Source organism: Lissotriton vulgaris, chromosome 11 (assembly GCF_964263255.1).
Source record: "Lissotriton vulgaris chromosome 11, aLisVul1.2, whole genome shotgun sequence".
NCBI lineage: Eukaryota > Metazoa > Chordata > Amphibia > Caudata > Salamandridae > Lissotriton > Lissotriton vulgaris.
Genome location: NC_141699.1, coordinates 557,681,190 through 557,703,532, shown reverse-complemented (window position 1 = coordinate 557,703,532; position 22,343 = coordinate 557,681,190). Strand labels below are relative to the sequence as shown.

At 48.1% G+C, this 22,343-nt stretch overlaps 1 protein-coding gene across 1 annotated transcript in view; it reads left to right on the top strand.

Annotated features, from left to right (window-relative positions):
* The window catches only part of PLPP5 (phospholipid phosphatase 5), a 287,796-nt gene that overhangs the window by 215,566 nt on the left and 49,887 nt on the right, over window positions 1-22,343 (top strand). Inside the window, exon 6 of the mRNA XM_086943637.1 lies at window positions 11,746-11,870. Within this exon, the coding sequence (XP_086799763.1) occupies window positions 11,746-11,870 (125 nt within the window). The remainder of the gene's footprint in view (window positions 1-11,745; window positions 11,871-22,343) is intronic.

The following is a 22,343-nucleotide window of genomic DNA, read 5'->3' as shown; positions in this document are numbered from 1 at the left end:
TGCCCAGATTCCATCACATCACTCCCCTACTCAAATCCCTACATTGGCTGCCCATTAAAGAACGGGCTCTCTTTAAATTGGGCTGTACCACCTTTCAGGCCTTGGCGGGTACTGCCCCAGATTTTATTTCTTCCGCCATCAGTGCTTACTGCCCCAACAGAGAACTTCGCTCTTCTACTAAATTTTTTCTTTCTGTCCCCCGGTTCAAAAAAAGGAAATCTGGGGGTTTGAAATTCACTGTCCTTGCCCCCACTTTTTGGAATTCCCTCCCCCTTCACATTAGATCTATTTCCTCTTATCTTGAATTTCGCAGGGCCCTCAAGACTTTTTTATTTTCCCACGCCTTCTCACCTCAGTAACTCAGTCGCCCTAGTCCTGGGTTAAGCATCCTTCAGCGCCATGAAACCGCCTGGTATACGAGCGCTATACAAATTCCTGTAAGTTCAAATTCAAATGGGTACATTCGTTATATATGGCTCATTCGGCTAGGATACGCTTGAATGGTGGCTTGTCAGAGCCTTTTGGGCTAGGAGAGGGGAACTCAACAGGGTTGCCCCCTGTCGCTCCTTCTTTTTGCCTTTACGGTAGAGCCTATGGCATGTGCTGTAAGTGAATTTCACCACAGGCAGGGTGTAAATATGGGGTTCCGATACACATTATCCATGTATACTGATGACGGTATGCTGGTTGTCAAAGACCCCTCAGTTAACCTGTCTCCCATTGTTCAGGAAATAAGAGTTTGGCTGCTGATCTGGACTCAGGATTAATTGGACTAAATCAATTATGGCCCCCCTAACTGGAATCACTACTAGACCAGACACGCCTTATCAGCTGTAACTGCAGACTGTACCAACCAGATATCTAGGTATCCTCTATCATGTACACATCGCAACCTTAATTAGGGTGAATTATAGGCGATATATGGACCCTCTACAATCCAATGTGGGTAACAGTTACCCCTGCAGCACAGGCAGTGCGGGGGAGCCCCTCAATTTGTGTTACGCCCTCCCGCTAGCAGATAGTTACTTTAATAAAAAATGATAGTCCTGCCTGAGCTACTATATCTATTTCAAAATATTCCACTTCCTTTGAACAACACTACTTGTATTTCAGTTACGCTCTTTCATGAATAAATTAGTATGGGCGGACAGGCAGCCAAGGATCGGCTGGCACACCTTACGGCTCCACGTCACAAGGACGGGTTTGCAGCCCCCTACTTTGAAACCTACTATTTAGTGGCATAAGTACAATTTTTCCACCACTGTTTTCACAACAGCAGACAGGCCCCAGTTGTGATCGAGCAGGCCTGGTGTCCCCCCTACCCTTCTCCCGGCTGTCCTCATCACTCAGCTCCCTAGACCAACCCAAGAAATGCACACAGTGCATTGCACCCTTTCGGCCTGGAACAGACTAGACATTCTGTGTATTTTATCCATACCATACGCCCTGCAAATACCCATTAGGCATTATCACACGTTACAACTGGATTACACCCCTGGGATTGCAAAGTCAATGGGGAAGAGTCAAATCAACACTGGGTTGTTTAGCTAAAACGTGCCTGCTACACTGTATTGGCTCAACCTAACAGTTCTATTTATGATACTGCTGCGAGCCATTGCTCATTCAATATGATCTCATGTTTATTTTGCTGGTTGTCGCTACCTTACCAGTGCTCTGCCTGCCTCCTGCCTACTACCATGTTATACAAAACACTAAATGATGCTTGAGATAGTTTGATTGTATGTCACAGATAACTCCGTTCATGTTGTTTGGGGTTACAACTGGGAGATTGGGTCCTAATGTAGGAGGGATCGGTGGGAGGAGGAAGTAAGGAATGTTAATACTTGCTATCCAATTGCGAAATGTTATGACACACGGCGGGACTTTAAACGCACTTTAATACTGGATTAATATTGCTGTATCTCAATAGCACATGGACCGGACTAGAGAGGTCAGCCATTAAAATGTGTCACTTAGAATGTCTGCGGTTTAAATAAACCCGTAAATGCCACCAGATTCTTACTTATCTCAACCCCCACAGAGCGGATATCATCTATCTGCAGGAAACACACCTAATGCTGGAGAGAAGGACGGGTTTACACACCTCATCGGGCCCTTACCAATATTTCACCTCTTACTCATCCTATGCCGGGGGGGTGGGGGGTGGCCACTATCATGAGAAAGCAGGTGCCATATAGACATACCCGGACCCTGGCAGATCCGGTCGGACGATATTTAATAATATGAAGCCTCATAGACACATGCTTGTTACATTGCTCACTACAAATGGCCCGACTTTTTCTGAGCTGTGCTGAAAGAGTGTATTACAATTGATCCTAGTGCAATAATTCAATAATTTGGGGGTGGGGGGGTGGGGTGGTGATCACAATCTATTACTGGCTGGACATTGACTAAGACTCTTCATATCACCATGAGCGCTGCCTCACTAGGGCTTGTGATGCATTGCTGGACATAATGGCATAGTTTGACATGTTAGATATTTGGTACGCTCTGCACAGTGGTGTCCACAAATGCACCTTTCACTCTTCAGTTCATGACACATCCTGATGGCTTAACCCAGAACCCTGTTGGGCAATTCACCGGTGATGTTACAATTCACCGTCCCTACTAACTGGGTACCTGTGCCACTATGGAGACCAGACCAAGTCCTTATTAGATATGTTGTTTAAAGAAGAAATCCATACCACAATTACAGAATGTCTCCATGAATAAGGGCTCCATATCTACAATTGCCACTTTCTGGGAGGCACTGAAGGTGGTTATCCTAGGTGAATGCATCACCAAGGGGCATAGTATTCTCAAATCTATTAGAGGCAGACTTCAACATCTAGAAACAGAACTTCGTACTTTGGAGCTCTGGTATGAGGAATCCAGAGATCAGAGCCTCTTGGACCCTATGTGTTTTTCCCTTTTGCTGGAGTTCCGAGATGAGCCTGACCGAGAAGTGAAATTTGTGAGCAAACACTCCCAAGCTAGGGAATATGGGGAATGTGACAGGCCAGGGCACACACTTGCCATTCTGCCTTAACCGAGATGGACTGCTAATGGTATTCATACTGTAGATAATTCTGATGGGCACCCATTGAATGACCCTGAGAAGATATTACGAGAATGTGTTGTATTTTACAAAGGGCTATATACATACCACACAGAGGCTACCTCCTCAGATGTGACCGCTTACCTCAGCAGTTCACCTTGGCATGGTCAGACCAGGCGGAAAGTGACATTTTCTGCCAGCCCCCTACTGCTACGGAGATTAAGCAGGTCATTAAGTAATTAAAAAACAGAAAGGCGCTGATGGCTTTCCGGTTGAATTTTATAAAACCTATGCCAAGGAGTTGTTTATTACAAGCTGTATAGGATGAGGCTTTTCATTTGGGCACCCTACCCTTGACAATGAGGGAATTAATCATAATCACACTTTTCAAACTGGACAAACCTCCATATAAATGTGAATCCTTTCGTCCTCTGTCTCTTATCGATGTTCACAGTAAAATTCTGGCCAAATTGCTGGCAAACCAATTAGTCCAACAAATGCCGAGGCTGATCCGTCCAGATCAGTTTGGCTTTATCCCTGGTCTCTCAACGCCGGATAATATCCGCTCGCTTTTCACCGTCACACACCAGTTAAACCCCGATGTGCCCGTTGTCACTGCATTTTTAGATGCCACCAAGGCATTTGAGACCGTTGAATGGCCTTTCCTGCTCACGGTGCTAACCAGAATGGGACTTGGTGGGGCGTATGGGAAATGGGTACCATGGGTAATGCCAGATACCCAGTGGCAGTGGGTTCGAGGCTGCTGCGCTCGCGTGTGGGTGCGCCCTGTGATTTTCTTATACTTATTTTACCCTGATCACTAGTTTTTAAAGATTGTACTTTTAATGACTAGTTTTAAAAACAAACTGCACTTTATTCTATTCGATTGCTGACTGCCTCCCTCGCTCCTTCCCGCTCCCCTAGCCCCGGTCCGGCACGGCTGTGTGCCGATTGCTCCGGAGGGCTGACGGGGTAGCGGGCGCCATTTTGGGAGAGGCAGCAGTGTTCTCAGGGCAGCACACCAGTCATCGCGCCTTCAAAAACAACGCCCCATGCGAGCGTGCAGTGGATGGCAGATACCCAGTGGCAGTGGGTTCGAGGCTGCTGCGCTCGCGTGTGGGTGCTCCCTGTGATTTTCTTATACTTATTTTACCCTGATCACTAGTTTTTAAAGATTGTACTTTTAATGACTAGTTTTAAAAACAAACTGCACTTTATTCCATTCGATTGCTGACTGCCTCCCTCGCTCCTTCCCGCTCCCCTAGCCCCGGTCCGGCACGGCTGTGTGCTGATTGCTACGGAGGGCTGACGGGGTAGCGGGCGCCATTTTGTGAGAGGCAGCGGTGGTCTCAGGGCAGCGCACCAGTCATAGCGCCTTCAGCCCTTCAAAAACAACGCCCCATGCGAGCGCGCCAAAGGCGTGCCAAAGGCAAGCCCGTCTGCGCCCGTCCGCGGCCTGGGGCCCTCCACTCTGCCAGTTTTTATTCATACTCCACTGCACAACTACTTGCGCTACAGGTACAGTGGCTCCCCCAAACAGCCATTTGCGCACGGATTACTGAACTTGGCCTAGCCCGTTCCCCTCCCTCTTCACTTCCCTGTCGTAGAACCTTCCCCTCCCTCCCTTTCCCCGGTCCCCCCCAAGCCCCCTCCCACCCCTCCTTTGCCACCCGTGTCATCCCATCTCTCAGCCTTCCTACTTAATACCAGATCGGCCGTCAAACACCAGTTAGAACTGTTTGACTTCTTGGATTCCGTCAAGCCGGACCTACTATTTTTGACCGAGACCTGGTTCCGCACTGACTCTCTCCCCAGCGTGTTATCAGCCCTACTCCCCCCCCCCCTATGTTATCCTCAGGGCCGATCGGCCTGAGGGCCGAACAGGCGGTGGAGTTGCTCTGATTGCCCGGGCGTGCCTTCACTTTCAAATGCTCCCCTCTCCCTCCTTACCTATGGCGGATTGCTTGGTCATTCGCTCCTCCTTTTCCCAGGTTCCCCTAACGTGTGTCCTTGTTTATCGCCCTCCCCAGCCCTGCCCTCGCTTCCTCCCCGCTATTTCTGACCTCCTGGAAACCCTGGCAATTAATAATTCTTCGGTCCTGCTTCTCTGGGATTTTAACTTCTGGCCCAATGACCCAGCGGAAGATATTGTATCCCGCAATTTCACTGAACTCCTCCTTAGCCTGAACTTTGTTTCCTGTGTCCTTTCCCCCACCCACATTAACGGCAACACTTTAGACCAAATCTGGACCCTTAACACCTTTGTTTCAGCTCCCTCCCTCGGATCACTTTTTGATTTCTTTTTCTCTGTATCTTAGCGTCACCCCCAATTTTCCATTTTCTAAACACACCTGGGTGAGAAATTGGAGCAGAGTGGACATCCCTGCCCTCTGCTCCTCTCTATCGGCTTCTGGCCCAGACCTGGCTGGCCTTGCGCCATCTAGGCAACTGGATGCCTTGAACAGCTGGCTCCTGAGGGCCTGCGATCAAGCTGCCCCTCTGAAGTGTGTCATGGTCAAACGCACCCATGACGCTAACAAATGGTTCTCTCCCGCCCTTAAGGCAAAGAAACTGGCAGTGCGTCAGGCAGAGAGAGCTTGGAGGCGTGCCTACTGCCCTCTTTCGAAACTCCGCTACACCTCCATCCTCAATGAATATAAAAAGGATATCCTTCTTGCTAAGACAGCCTAATTCTCAGGGAGGATTCTTGTTGCAGAGAACCAGTCTAAAGAAATATTTGCCATAGTCCGTGAACTGGCTTCTTCTGATAGAGCCTCTTCCAAAATTCCCCCATCCCAGCTGTTGTGCAACTCCCTCAACGATTTCTTCGTTGAGAAAGTTGCACTCATTAAGGCTGAGATTCTGCTTCCTTCCCCTACCTTCTGTGACCCCCAGCCTCCTCCCCCTTCTTCCAGCTTGACTCATCTACCCCTCCTGACCAGAGAAACCTTCCTCGCCCTAGTGACACGTGTTAAATCTGGATCCCCTGTGGATACTGCCCCGGCGCATATCCTTCGCAAGATTTTTACTAACTGCTACCTTCCCCCCCTCACTTTCCTCAATGATTCTCTTGAACAGGGGATTGTACTGGCCCTTCATAAAGCCGCTATTGTTATCCCCATTCTAAAAAAACCTGGGGCTGACCCCGCCTCTCCCTCCAACTATCGTCCCATCTCCCTCCTCCCCTTTCTGGCCAAAGCCCTGGAGGCTCACGTCACCCAGGTCCTTGGCGCCTTTTTTGGAGGAGAGTGGGGGATTTGCTTCCCGTCAGGCCGGCTTTCGACCCCGGCACTCCACTGAGAAGGTGGTCATCCCTGTGATGGACGAGCTTAGAGGGGAGCTAGATACCAACACTACCCAGGCCCTCGTTCTCTTAGATCTTTCCGCCGCCTTTGACACGGTTGACCATTCCATCCTTCTCACCCATGTCAAGGCGGCGGGCATCGAGAACCCAGCTCTGGCCTGGATTAGCTCCTTTCTAAGAGATCGCTGCCAGGCCGTTCATCTTGCTGAATTCACTGCCCCCCTCACTCAGTTCAGTGTGGTGTCCCCCAGAGTTCCTCTCTCTCTCCTTTATTATTTAATCTGTATATCTTTCCACTTATTTTTGCACTTCAGCAAATGGAGGTCACCATGTATAACTATGCAGATGACCTCCAACTCATTTTTCATCTGTCACACTCCCCAACCAACATATTTAATTTCCAGTCTGTCATGCTGTTCATCAGTGATTGGATGAACTGCAACCATCTGAAATTAAATCCGGACAAGACTGACTTGTCCTCACTGGTAGCACCCCCAGCTCCTGGTCCCCCAACTTTTGGCCTCCCTCCTTGGGCATCTCCCCCACACCCTCCTCTCAGTAAAAACTCTAGGGATCTCACTCAATAAACACCTCACTCCTCACTCCCAGATCAGTTCTGTTGTTTCTTCCTGTTTCTTTGCCCTCCGCACTATACGGAAAATTTCCCGGTTTTTCTCCTTTCCCGCCCTTAAACTGATTCTGATGGCAATGGTCCTGTCCCGGTTGGACTACGGGAATATTGTGTATAATGGCGCTCCTGCATATGCCTTTCGCCGCCTTCAGTTAGTCCAAAATCAGGCTGCCCGCCTGATTTATGGCCTGCCCAGATTCCATCACATCACTCCCCTACTCAAATCCCTACATTGGCTGCCCATTAAAGAACGGGCTCTCTTTAAATTGGGCTGTACCACCTTTCAGGCCTTGGCGGGGACTGCCCCAGATTTTATTTCTTCCGCCATCAGTGCTTACTGCCCCAACAGAGAACTTCGCTCTTCTACTAAATTTTTTCTTTCTGTCCCCCGGTTCAAAAAAAGGAAATCTGGGGGTTTGAAATTCACTGTCCTTGCCCCCACTTTTTGGAATTCCCTCCCCCTTCACATTAGATCTATTTCCTCTTATCTTGAATTTCGCAGGGCCCTCAAGACTTTATTTTCCCACGCCTTCTCACCTCAGTAACTCAGTCGCCCTAGTCCTGGGTTAAGCATCCTTCAGCGCCATTAAACCGCCTGGTATACGAGCACTATACAAATTCCTGTAAATTCAAATTGGTACATTCGTTATATACGGCTCATTCGGCTAGGATACGCTTGAATGGTGGCTTGTCAGAGCCTTTTGGGCTAGGACAGGGTACTCAACAGGATTGCCCCCTGTTGCTCCTTCTTTTTGCCTTTACGGTAGAGCCTATGGCATGTGCTGTAAGTGAATTTCACCACAGGCAGGGTGTAAATATGGGGTTCCGATACACATTATCCATGTATACTGATGACGGTATGCTGGTTGTCAAAGACCCCTCAGTTAACCTGTCTCCCATTGTTCAGGAAATAAGAGTTTGGCTGCTGATCTGGACTCAGGATTAATTGGACTAAATCAATTATGGTCCCCCTAACTGGAATCACTACTAGACCAGACACGCCTTATCAGCTGTAACTGCAGATTGTACCAACCAGATATCTAGGTATCCTCTATCATGTACACATCCCAACCTTAATTAGGGTGAATTATAGGCGATATATGGACCCTCTACAATCCAATGTGGATAAGTGGCTAACAGTTACCCCTGCAGCACAGGCAGTGCGGGGGAGCCCCTCAATTTGTGTTATGGCCTCCCGCTAGCAGATAGTTACTTTAATAAAAAATGATAGTCCTGCCTGAGCTACTATATCTATTTCAAAATATTCCACTTCCTTTGAACAACACTACTTGTATTTCAGTTACGCTCTCTCATGAATAAATTAGTATGGGCGGACAGGCAGCCAAGGATCGGCTGGCACACCTTACGGCTCCACGTCACAAGGACGGGTTTGCAGCCCCCTACTTTGAAACCTACTATTTAGTGGCATAAGTACAATTTTCCACCACTGTTTTCACAACAGCAGACAGGCCCCAGTTGTGATCGAGCAGGCCTGGTGTCCCCCCTACCCTTCTCCCGGCTGTCCTCATCACTCAGCTCCCTAGACCAACCCAAGAAATGCACACAGTGCATTGCACCCTTTCGGCCTGGAACAGACTAGACATTCTGTGTATTTTATCCATACCATACGCCCTGCAAATACCCATTAGGCATTATCACACGTTACAACTGGATTACACCCCTGGGTTTGCAAAGTCAATGGGGAAGAGTCAAATCAACACTGGGTGATAGTATTTCTAGCACACTAGCTTAAAACATACTGTGAGTATGTAGGCAACTCATCCGCTACTGTGGTAGATGTTTTTACTTATGGCAAACTCTCACAGAAGCTCCACACCTCTTTGATATGTTCCGGAAGGAGCTCCCTGAATGGTCGGTGTTGACCATTCTACTTACTAACCCACAACCGTATAGACTTATTTCAAGTTTGTACACTGCAGTAGTGGACTGTTTGACTCCGGAATCTCCTAAGGCTCGCTGGTCATGGGTGGGTGATCTGGGACAAAAAAATTACAGATGAACAATGGTGATACTGTTGCCAACAAACCAAGGAGATATCCTCCAACAGCAGGTATCGATTGATTAATTATAAGTTTTTACATAGTGTACATTTCACTACTGGCTCTTGCACGTTATTATCAAGACGTTGACACTGGATGCAAGCGCTGTAGTACTATGGAAGCAGGCTTTTTTCATCTAGCATGGACCTGTCCAGTTTTGGCCACTTCTTGGACTCCGTTCATGACAGCGCTCTGCCAAATGGCAGAGCATGCCTATCGACTGACTCCTTTTACACTGTTATTGGGTTATATCAGAGATTCCGAAAACATATAAAGAATTCACTGCCACTGGTTTGCTTTTGGGGATGGACATGAGATGGGTTAGCAGCCTTGCCCCAAAGTTTCAGAATTGGCTGAAGGTCATGTGCCTGTGTGAGGAATGGTCAGGGACATATGTAGAAACGTTGCCACAGGCTGCCCGTCCATGAGACTTTTGGGATCTATTGAGATCCTATTTGTCTAAAATTGAATCTGGGCAGAAAGGTGTGTCCCTCCAGCAAAAATATCAAGTCATAGCTCCCCAGATGCACCACCTGTAAGATTGTTATGTTGTAAATTGATGCTTTATGACTACTCTGGGTGGGGTTGAGATAATAATGTATGCATGTTACTATTGGCGAGCCTCTGTATGCTGGATATGTTTCATGACAGTTTTGTGTATTGTATGTAAATGTATTGTAAATGTGTTGGCATTTATATAGCGCACTACTTACCCGTAGGGTCCCAAGGCGCTTCGACCGCTGCGAAACCCTTCCTGGCTTCCCTGAGAGATGGTCCCTTAATGGGTATCTCCAGGGTGAGACCAGGCATCCCCGGCGGTCTGGTGGGGCCGTTAGTGAAGATGAGGCAAGCTAATGCCCAGAGTTGCCGAGTGTGATCGCTGATCAGAGTGGGCACCGAGGCGAGAGAATTATCGAGTCCGCTGACCCTGGTCCAGAAACCTGCCGCGCCGGGAATCGAATTGAGCTTCTCAGATTCTGTAACCCAGTCGTCATGCTGTGCTTGCCATGTTGTCATGGTAATTGTACTGATTTTGTAACCTATAAATTAAATAAATAAAAACAAAAAGAAGGGAGAAGTGTGGTATGAAGCGCTATATGAACACATTATTATTTATATGGCATGCCAGCTGTACTTAATGCGAGAACTCCAGGTTGAGAAGGAGTGGCATAATATGTATCTGTATTGGGCATCATAATTTTAGCTTTAGTTAAAGATCAGGAGTCGCACTGAATTGAAAAGAAAAAGATGAGTGTGATTGAAAGTGCTCTTGCTTGATCTTGATTTCCAGAAACTGTGAGATCAGTGAGGCGACAGCGCTGGCATAGTCATTGTAAAGAAGGTTCTTTTATGCAACCTGGCAAGAGTAATGCTCTATAATACGATTTGATATATAAAAGTAATTGAGAACAGTGAGGCTACTCGACTGAAAAGCATTCTTCTTGCAAGACAAAAGCATGATTTTTGGACATAAATAAAGCACTTAGGAATTGAGCATTTAGTATATGACGTTGGCCACGTAGAAGGACTCCAACTACATCTGAGGTCTTTTCAACCACTGTAATAAACCACAGAACCCACAGTAACCAGTTATTTTTGTGATAAGCATACCAGATCTTAAAGTCTGTAATCTTTCAGTGTGTTCCACACTTGAAATAATGTCGGTGTGTGTGTGTGTGAGTGTGAGGGGGGATTTGTATATTTACCAGCCCGTTTATAAGGGGTGGTTATGGGAATGTCATAAGAATCGTGGCAACTGAGCATTTTTTTTGACCACCTAATGTTGCTGTTGCTCACCTGCTAATCAAATTTTGTAGAATGGCTTTGGGTGGTTCCACTGCAGGAGTAAAGTTCATTGTCTGTACTGTTTATGCATTTTCTTAACAGTTCCTGGCATCCACCTGATCGCTTCATTTCAGGGCTCTGATGGGTGTAGCCAAACTGCCAATGTGTGAAATTTACTGTTCCCTTATGCCCCTGGACATCCCCCCTCCTCTCCTGGCATCCTGGTTGATGAGGAGCCTCATGGACCATGAATGAGTTTTGAGGAACATCTTCTGCAGAGCCAGGGGCCCTGTCCCCTCAGCTGAGCCAGCAGCACGGAGCCAGAATCCGGTTTGAAGTTGTTGCCTTTTCTGTGAGAACCAGGAAATGTTTATCTAACCTGGCTCTTTTTTTTCCTGAGGGGTATTTTCTATAGAAGAGGATGGGAGTAGAAAGATGGAAAGAATCTTATGCAGGATTATTATTGGAAACAAAGCTCTAGACATTGTCCTCCACAGATAAGGGGGAGTTACATGCCCAGAATCCACAGTACAACGTTGATAGCATACCTGTCCCTTCCGATAAATAAACAAATGGCTTGGACCAATATAGGGTTAAGGCTAATTGCCTAATCTGGATACCAGTATAGAACAGTGAATTGAAGGAAAATAAAAGGGAATCGCTCTGGTTTTCCTGTGCACAAAGGTATGGCGATGAAACTTCTAAATTATGATCTGATTGAGGTGGTCTAACTAGTTTGCCATGGTAGGTTGGGGCCAATCTACTGCAAAAGGCGGGAAAAGAGTATTACAAGATTGGACTCCTTCTGAACCAATGACTTTTGAACAGACAATTATAGTTAGAAGCATATTCTGGTAATGTATATGGTGCAGCACTTACATGTGTCTTATGTCCATCCTTGTATTAGGCCTCGACCAGATTTCTTCTACCGATGCTTCCCTGATGGACTGTCGAATGCTGAGTTGATGTGCACTGGCAATCCCGAAGCAGTGATTGAAGGTCGAAAGAGCTTCCCAAGTGGACATTCCTCCTGTGAGTTTTGTATCATTTCTTCCACTTATACTTTTAGAAATATAAATATAAATTCACAAACTGTAAAAGTCCCAAAACATTTCCTTTAATAGTACGGGCTCTGGTCATGCAGTATTACACTGCAGCTTTCTGGTAGAAATGTCATCCAAGTCTTCTTCGTGTGGAGTTTTTAGGCTAGCTTGGAATTTTGCATTATAATGAAGTGATGTTTTCCTGGGATACTGGTATTAGCAACCAATATTGGCAAACTGATTTCAAAGTACCAAAAGCATTTTTCTAGCTTGCAACTGTTGTCCACTGTAGTTGAAGCAAAGGTATATTTGGTTTGTAGCTTGTGTGTTGTAGATATAACTGCTGTACACTTTGCTGACATATAGGGGTCCATTACGATGTCGGGCAGATCGCCACCGCCATGGTGGCGGTGGTGATCCGCCCGACATTCATGCCCGCCCGCCAACCATTTCCCCCCGCTATATTACTATGGCGGGGGGGACTGCGGCGGACGTAAACACTGTTCGCCTCTTTTCCGCCCCGGTCGCCTTGCGGCCGGGGCAGAAAATGTTTAATATGGTGGCGGTGTCTATTAGACACCGCCAGCCATATTATGATGGACTTTCAGACATGCCTGGGCCTGGGCCAAGCAAGAGTCATGATGGCGAATTCACTCCCTCCCTTAAAAAATAGTTCGATTTTGCTTAGACTGTCAAATAGGTGCGTGCATAACAGCGCTGTTATCATCCCACCACAACATATCAATGATGCTTAAGAAAAGGTGCGAAAAATTACGACACCAACTGCTGCACTGCTGCGATTAGGAAAAATATCCTTCACATGTAAACCGATTTTTAACATTGGCCAGAGTAATCAATAGTATTCCCATTTTTGTTATATATTCAGTAATCCATCTTTTCCATGCTTGTAAATTCCCTGCGGAGACAGAACAGTTGAGCTGGAATGCTTTATTCCTCATTTTCAAATGTCATATGCTGTTTATCCAAACTTAACCATGGACATGTGTTGCCAACTGTCATTTGACCCGGTACAATGGAAAACGCAATGCATTTCGAACGATGTATGTTCTTCGTCAGGCGTACTGTAATGAATCAGAAAGAACTGTTCCTGAGCCCTGTGGCTGGATAATAGTAAAAAATACATTTTGTCAATAAACCCCCTCCCTGTCAACCCTTGTTGGCCTCCCCTTTCCTCATAATCTCATGCTAACAAAAGCTCATGCTGACAAAAAAACAAGTTCAAGAAATACTCTGAAAACCCCTCGTAGTTCATAGCAACCAAAATAAACAATCAGTGTTCATTTACCTTGAAAGGCCGTGGCTAACAATTTATCGTCTGCATGTCTCCCTTCATTTTCAAAAAATAATTAACCTGCTCCCTCTCTTGCCATGCCTTATATTTCAAACTGACTTACACAAGTGACCCCAATCAGTCCCAAATGAATCCTACCCGTGACCTATTTAACCTCCTTGGCTCATGAAAAGAACTCCTGCCTAATAATCCCGTAATGCACCTCCTTGGTTACCTAAAATGTGAATCCACGGAAACTGCATAGTGAAACATACAAATGTCTGCATTCAATACACAAAAATAAATATACGATCATATTTGTAGCATGATACATAAACCCATCTAATAACGTGATTTGAGTCAAACAAAATCCATGATATGTTGAGCAGCCTTCTAAATGCCCATGGTGCTTCCTTTTCAGTAGAATATTAAACAATCCAAACTTCGTGCCACTATTAAATAGTCTGATCAAGGTTCCACGATGGCCTGGGCCAAGGCATGCAGAGACTCCCTGCGGGGGCCCGTTGCGGGCCCCCTGGGACTCTGGGAAGTGGGAGGTGCACATGGGGGGTACCTATGGTACCCCCCGCATTTCAAAGTGCAACATGGCAGGCACCGCGCGGTGCCTGTCATGTTGTGCTTTGAAATCTACAACATGCATTTTCCGATAGATACATCTGCCAGTGGATTCCTCACCTTGTGAATATCCCCCTGCGTCAGCAACATTCGGAAATTCTTTTTGTAGCTTCGCGACAACGTCACAGCGGCACAGCATCGCGCGCGACTCCGCTGACATCACCGACACCAGAATAGGCCCACGCCGGAGTGATGACATCAGTTCCCTTCATTCTGCGTCGTCGACGCTAACGGTTTCGAGGAATCTCTGTAGCTGTTAGTCACTTTTTTACTGTTTTCTCTGTTTTCTTGCTTCTTTGTCTCGCTGAAGATGTCGACTAAGAGGACCGGGTTCAAGCCATGAGGAGAGTGCGGCAAAATGATGTCGATCACGGACCCGCACAAGGATTGTATCTGGTGCCTGAGTTCGGACCATGATGTCGAAGGCCGTGGCTAACAATTTATCGTCTGCATGTCTCCCTTCATTTTCAAAAAATAATTAACCTGCTCCCTCTCTTGCCATGCCTTATATTTCAAACTGACTTACACAAGTGACCCCAATCAGTCCCAAATGAATCCTACCCGTGACCTATTTAACCTCCTTGGCTCATGAAAAGAACTCCTGCCTAATAATCCCGTAATGCACCTCCTTGGTTACCTAAAATGTGAATCCACGGAAACTGCATAGTGAAACATACAAATGTCTGCATTCAATACACAAAAATAAATATACGATCATATTTGTAGCATGATACATAAACCCATCTAATAACGTGATTTGAGTCAAACAAAATCCATGATATGTTGAGCAGCCTTCTAAATGCCCATGGTGCTTCCTTTTCAGTAGAATATTAAACAATCCAAACTTCATGCCGCTGTTCTTCGTGTAAGAAGATGAACCCGAAGGCACTTCGTGAGAGGGAAACGAAACTTCTGGTGGCGAAGTTGAGAGGAAGAAAAGAAAAGAAGACTTCGAGATCGCGTTCAAGAAGGGCGAGGTCGAGGTCAAGATCCCGTACAGCGTCACCTTCGAGGTCGTCATCCGATCATGCTTCGAAATCGAAAAAGCATAAGAAGCGAAGGCATGGATCTCGACATCACTCCGGTAAGGATTCGGACTCGAGACCGAAGTCGCCTAAGAGGAGACATGGAAAGGATGTAGTGTCTCCATCACCAGAGGTTTTGGATCCAGAAAGTGAAGCTTCGCCTTTGAAATCGCAGGTTCAATCTCCGGCTTCGGTTTCAAATCCACCTTGGGCGCCGTCTCTGGCTCGAGAGGATGAAGACGTCCCTTTGAATGAGGGCTCGATGTCTATGACACATTCACCTGTGGAAGAGGAGGCGAATCCGGAACCTCTGAAGGGTCAGTCTGTCGGTTCTTACCCACCTTTCCCAGCTCCAGGTCAAGACCCTACTGCGTTTTTAAACGCTATATATGGAATCTATTCCAAAGCATTGTACCCCTCTGGTGCACCTTCGGGTCCCATGGGTCCTCTGGCGTATAATTTAGGAGTTCCCACTCCTATGCTCCAGCTCCCTTTATACCTTTTATGCCGGCTCCAACGCCGCCTTGGCATTACTCGGCGCCGCCGAGGTAGTCGACGCCCATACCCCAGTCGCCGGCTCCGAGTCGACCTCGAGAACGGCGCCCTGGGCCTTCGGATTCCATCTCGACGCAGATACCGGCTCGGTCCGAGTCATTCACGGATCCAACGGCACGGCTGTTGAGAGATCCAGAAGGGATGCTCTGCGCCTTATAGAGGAGCAAAGATATAGAGAAGATGAGGCTGAGATGGAAGAAGGTGAGCTTCAGGAGGACTGTTTTGAAGATCTAGGAGAAGCCAGTGGTTTGGAGCTTTCTCCTGATTGGGAGCTGTCATCTGTGTCTGATGCCCCTTCAAAGGATGTTACGCCATACCACATGATCATGAGGAAGGCTGCAGAACTTTTAAATTTAACTTTGCCTACGGTGGAATATAAATCCAATCTCTTGACTGAGGTCCTCCATTCCCCAAGTTCTGTTATCGAACCGTTGCTTCCCTTTAATGAAGCATTAACTGAACCTATTTTGGAGGTTTGGAGCAAGCCTCTTACAGCTCCTGCAGTGGCTAAAAGTGTTGCAAGGAGGTATAGAGTTGCACCTGGGTATCCTGAATTTTAATCCTCGCATCCTTTGCCTGAAAGTCTGGTTATTCAAAAAAGACTGTGGGTGCATTCCCTCAAGTGCCTGGGGATAAGGAATCCAAGAAACGGGATCAGACTGCAAAGAAGTCTTTCTCTCCAGCAAGTATGGCTTTAAAATCGACTAATGCCACTTGCCTTTTGGGGAGATATATACATGCCCTGATGGACTCAGTACGGCTGTTGGCTCATAAAATTGCTGAGGACAGCAGGAAGCATTTTAATGAGGTATTGGCTGATACACAGGCCGCTGCTCGCCAAGTGATTCAGAGTGGGCTAGACACTGCTGATTCAGTTGCTCGCATCATAGGAACTGCTGTTGCCTCTAGAAGGGCTACCTGGCTGAAGTCATCTGACTTTTCTGCGGATGCTCAGGCTGCGTTGTTGGATTTGCCTTTTGATGGTGTTAGACTATTTGGTAAAAAAGCTGATGCAGCTTTGGAAAGATTTAAGGACAGTAGGGCTACTGCCAAATCTTTGGGGCTGCAGACCAGAGGTTCATCAACTAAAAGCTATAGAGGATTTGGACGTTCTTTTTTTCGTCCCTACCGTGAAGTTCAACAGCAGCAGCAGCAACAGAAAAATCCGCTGTATAAGTCATACAGGGGTAAGCAAAGAGCTCGTCCTCGGGGACGTCAAGCCTCCTCCTCCAACTCTTCCAACCCCCCCGCCACAGAAAAGCAGCCCTAGATCCGCCATTCTGGATCATGCGGGTCCTGTAGGGGGTCGGCTTACCTATTTTCTACGGGATTTGGAATCGGTTACATCAGATCTTTGGGTTCTCAATCTAGTAGAAAATGGGTATGCTCTTCCCTTCGGGAATTCCCTCCTAATTACCCTCCTTGCCAAGGTTTTTGCACGGAGGAACACCTGTTACTCCTGCAGGAGGAAGTCCAGACACTTGTAAGAAAGGGTGCGATAGAGATGTTTCCAGTTCAGGAAAACGGTCAGGGATGCTACTCCCGGTATTTCCTGATACCCAAGAAGGATGGCAAGCTACGTCCAATCCTGGATCTCAGGATCTTGAACCTTTACCTAAAACAGGAGAAGTTCAAGATGCTCACCCTCGCACAGGTTCTTCTGGCGCTGATGGACGAAGACTGGATGGTGTCAATAGACTTGCAGGAAGCATGTTTTCACATCAATATCCTGCAGTCACGCAGGAAGTATCTCAGTTTTATGGTAGGATCGCAACATTACCAGTTTGTGATTCTATCGTTTGGTCTTACTACTGCGCCTTGAGTCTTCACCAAGGTGATGGCTGTGGTGGCAGCACATCTCAGAAGATTGGGGATACCGGTATTCCCGTATCTGGACAATTGGCTGTTTAAAGCAGAATCTCCAAGGAAGGTGCTCCATCATCTGCAAGTGACAACTCAGTTGTTGTACAGGTTGGGTTTTTCGATAAATGTGCCCAAATCTCACCTTGTGCCCTCCCAGCGCAACCTGTTCATAGGTGCGGTACTGGATGCAACTGTGTGTCGTGCATTCCCCCCTCCTCAAAGGATTCGCGACATACAGGAGTTGATTCCTTTATTTTTCAATGGAGCAGTCGTTCCAGTCCTGATGGTCCTTCCCCTGCTCGGTCTGATGGCTTCCTGCATTCTGTTGGTCAACAATGCACGCTGGCACATGAGGGCACTCCAGTGGTGCCTCCGCAGGCAGTGGTATCAACACAACAGAGATATCAGGGAGTCTGTGAGGATCCCCAGAGAAACTGCAGCGGATCTGACTTGGTGGGGAGTGGAAGGCAACCTGTCTCAAGGGAAGCCCTTTCAGCTGCCTCCAGTTGTGACCACAGTGATAACGGATGCATCCACTCTAGGGTGGGGTGCTCATCTGGGCGATCTGGAGGTCAAGGGTCTTTGGTCTCCAGAGGAAAGGTTGCTTCACATCAACCTTCTGGAATTACGGGCGATACGTTTGGCACTCAAGGGCTTCCTCCCTTCCCTTCGCTGTCGGTTCAAGTCCTGACGGACAACACCACCGCAATGTGGTATGTCAACAAACAGGGAGGAGTAGGGTCGCAGTGTCTCTGCAGAGAGGCTCTGCGTCTCTGGTCTTGGGTTCAGGACCATCAGATTTGTCTGATGGCAAATCATCTGGCCAGAGCTCTGAATGTTCGTGCAGACCGTCTCAGTCTGCAGTTCTCAGCCGACCACAAGTGGAGGCTCCATCCGGAGGAAGTTTGTCACGTCTTTCGGACGTGGGGAACTCCTCAGGTGGACCTGTTCGCCACTTGCGAGAAAGCTCACTGCCCGTCATTCTGCAGTCTCCAGTATCCGATGCAGGGTGCTTTGGGGGACGCGTTTCAGTTGAGTTGGGACTCAAGACTCCTTTACACGTTTCCTCCCATACCCTTGATTCCTCGGGTACTGAGGAAGATTCGCCAAGACCTGTCCCAAGTCATATTGGTCGCCCCGGATTGGCCAAGAAGGGTGTGGTACACAGATCTTCTCCAACTCTCCTCGTGCCCGCTGCTCCGTCTCCCTTCACGCCAGATCTCCTCTCTCAGATGGAGGGGCAGGTTCTACACCCCCAACTCCAGACCTTACACCTTCATGCCTGGAGATTGAACGGGGCAACCTGAATTCCTTTTCTCTCCCACCTGATGTGGTGGATGTCATTCTATCGGCCAGGCGTAACTCCACCAAATCTATCTATTCATACAGACCACTTGGTGTGGAGAGAAATCTGTTGACCCATTGAAGGCTCGTTTATCTGATATACTACAATTTGCTCTTTCTTTGGTGCAGCAAGGGTTTGCTGTTGTCACTGTCAAGGGTTATCTTTCGGCTTTGTCAGATTTTCTTTTGTTTGCCGGATCAACCGTCCTTGTTCAAATCTCCTGTGGTTTTTAAGATTTTTGAAGGGCCTTACAAATAAATTTCCTCCTACTCCCTTTATTGTGCCTCAATGGGACTTAAATCTGGTGCTTACTTTCCTGATGGGTTCTCCTTTTGAACCTTTGCACAAATGTCCCTTGAGACTTTTGTCTTTTAAGACGGTCTTCCTGGTTGCTATTACCTCGGCATGGAGGGTAAGTGAGCTTCAAGCTCTTAGTTCGAAGCCCCCATTCTTGACCATTCATGCTGAACGAATGGTTCTTAGGACCAGGGCTGCTTTTCTGCCTAAGGTGGTGACTCCCTTCCATCTAGGACAGTCTATTACCCTTCCTACCTTCTATCCTCCCCCTCACCCTTCCAAGGAGGAGGAGAGACTTCACCGTTTGGACCCTAAGAGGGCAGTGAGCTTCTACCTGGACAGAACCAGAGAGTTCAGGGTGGATGACCAGCTCTTTGTTGGATTTGCTGGCTGCAATAAAGGAAAAGCTGTGCAAAAGCGCACACTTTCCAGATGGATCATACTATGCATCAAGATCTGCTACTCCCTGGCGGGTAAGGAGCCTCCAGAGGGTATACAGGCTCATTCTACTAGAGCAAAGTCTTCAACATCTGCTTTGTCTAGATGTGTGCCTGTAGAGGATATTTGTAGAGCGGTAACTTGGGCCTCCCTCCACACTTTCGCGAAGCATCGCTGCTTGGATTCCGAGATGAGGAGGGACGGCCGCTTTGCGCGTTCTGTCCTCCAGGATTTTCTGGTATAGGAGAGTGGACACCCTCCTCTGGGAGTGGGGACTGCTGTGGGACTCTATTCACAAGGTGAGGAATCCACTGGCAGATGTATCTATTTTTTTTTTTTTTTTAAATATATCTTTTATTCAATGCACAGGAAAAAAAAAAAAGTCAAGCATATGTCATACAGAGTCTTGATGTACTAAGGTACAGTAGTTAAAGAAATGCATACATAGAACGTGGAGCAGTTTGTAAAGTACATTGCAGCAGTGTGCGGATAAAATCAGCATTTAAACATTGCGTGATCATGCTATTTCTGTTGTCGTAGCTTGTTTTGTGAACAAAATCAATAAAAGCGTAAGGGGAAAAGGATATCGAACTTGGGGTCGTGTGGCGTGTGGTGTGGCGGGCAGCAGGAACTACGGTGGGGGGGGGGCAAGGAGGGGGAGGGGGATCCAGTGGTGGTGTGGGTCGTATCTGCTCTGGCAAATCCGGTAGCTACTATGTCGATGCTGGAGGGTGGCCGCGGTTGTGGCGCGCTGGTGGGGCAGGGGGGGGAAGGGGGGGAGTCTAGGTGTCAGGTGTGTGGTCGGTACGTCTGTTGTCCGCTGCGTCTGGAGCGTGGTGGTCATCTCTGTGTTCCCCGTCCGGGGGTGTCTGTCTCTCAGGAGTCTCTGGCGTCTGGGGCCCACTGTGGAAGGAGCGGAGCATGTCGTCCCAGAGTGTCGCTATGGGGTATTTACGCAGTCCCGCCGTCTCCTCATTATGTAAGGATATACTCTCCGCTTTCGCCCAGTTGTCTAGTGAAGCGTGCCAGTGTTCCATCGCGGGTGGTGTCGCCCGCTTCCAGTGCTTTGTGATGAGTCTCTTTGCCGTAATAAGGCCAAGATCCCAGAAGCGGGAAGGTACCCTGTTTAGCTTGGTCCTATGGAAGAGGCCCAGCAGGCATGCTTCCCACGAGAATGGGATCTGCATCGCCGTACAGTGCTTCAGTAGAGTTAGTATCGACTGCCAGTAGGTTTGAAGCAGGGGACATTGCCACAGCATATGGAGGAGGTCTGCTCCCTCCGTGTCACATCTCGGGCATTTGGCCTCTGTGCCCGGGAAATATGAGTTTATCTTGTCCGGGGATAGATATGCACGGTGCAGGACATAAAATTGGATCTGTGTGAAGCGTGCGTTACGGGGAATGTTGCGGGGACCTGAAAGTATCACCGCCCATTCCTTGTCCGTCCATGCCTTCCCTCTATCTGCCGCCCATTTATCCCGTAGGGGTTGCAATGTGATTTGTGTGTGCGAGAGCAGCGCCTGTGTCAGCCAGTGCACCACATGCGTCCCGTTGCCCATCACGTGCATGCACTGGATTAGCTGGTGCGTGGGTGGTTCGTCAGCGATGGTCCCCCATTTCTGCGAGAGCGTCCTCAGTATTGAGGCATGTTGCAGGAATTGTCCCGCAGGGAGCCCCGTGTCAGCAGCCAGCGTCTCGAAAGGGAGTAGAGCGCCATCTGCGTACAAGTCCGTCATTGTTTCTATGCCTGCATGTGTCCACTGTTCCAGTGCCGCCTCCGTCACGACTGACGTGGCCTTGGGGGTACCCAGGAGTGGCAACGCTGGCGCGTATGGTACGGTGGTTTTAGTGAGACGTAAACATCTATCATAGCATTTAGTGGCCACAGCTACATGCAGTTGCGAGTGTTTCCTAGGGCTCGTCAGCGGGTGGAATAGGGTAAGTATCTGCAGTGGGGAGAGGATGTCTGTGGCCGTAGCCGTGTCCTCTAGGTTTCTGCCCGAGATCCAGGCCACCGCCCATTGCACCTGTGCGGCAAGATAATAGAGCTCCAGGTTCGGGACTGCCATGCCGCCTTCAGTGACCGGGTTGTATAGTTTCGTCAGTGCCACCCTCGGTCTGCCTGTGTTCCAGATCAGATCTCTGAGCATGGACTCCAGCTCCCTGAACACACGGACAGGGATGTATAGTGGGAGGTTGGCAAAATAGTACAGGAGCCTGGGGAGTATTATCATTTTTGTTAAGGTCACTCTGCTTGGCACATTGATGGGGAGGGTCTTCCAGAAGGCGATCTGTGTTCTGACAGACGTTATGGCCCGTGTCAGATTGCTGTCCAAAATGTCTGGGGGGGTCCTATACACGTGTATACCCAGGTACTTGAACGTGGTTTGATACCATGGGAGTCGTTCATTATTGATGTAAAGTACAGGGTCCGGGTCGTCAGGAGTGAACGAGTATGCCCCCGATTTGGCCCAGTTGACCTTGAGGCCTGACATTAGTTCGAACGTTCGGAAAATGTCCGACAGTTCCAGCGGCACATTATCTAGGTCTTTGATGTACAAGAGCAAATCATCCGCATATAGCGACACGACATGTGTGCCGTCAGCTAGCGGGATGCCCCAGCGTGCTCCACTAATGCGCAGTCGTTCGGCCAGGGGCTCGATCGCCAGGGAAAATAATAATGGGGAAAGTGGGCAGCCTTGTCTGGTGCCTCTTCTGACTGAGATGGGCTCGGATATCAGTTTCCCAGTGCGCACTCTAACCTCAGGCTTCCCATATAGCAAGCCCACCAGTTCTATGAAGTCATCACCTAGGTCAAACTTACGTAGCACTGCCACTAGATAGGGCCATTCGACGGAGTCGAACGCCTTCTCCAAGTCCAGCACCAGGCAACCCGATCTCGGCCACGTCTGGACTGCATACTCCTGTACTCTGAACAGCCTCCGGATATTGTGGGAGGTGCATCTTGTCGGGACAAACCCATTTTGGTCTTTGTGCACTAGGGCCGGCACC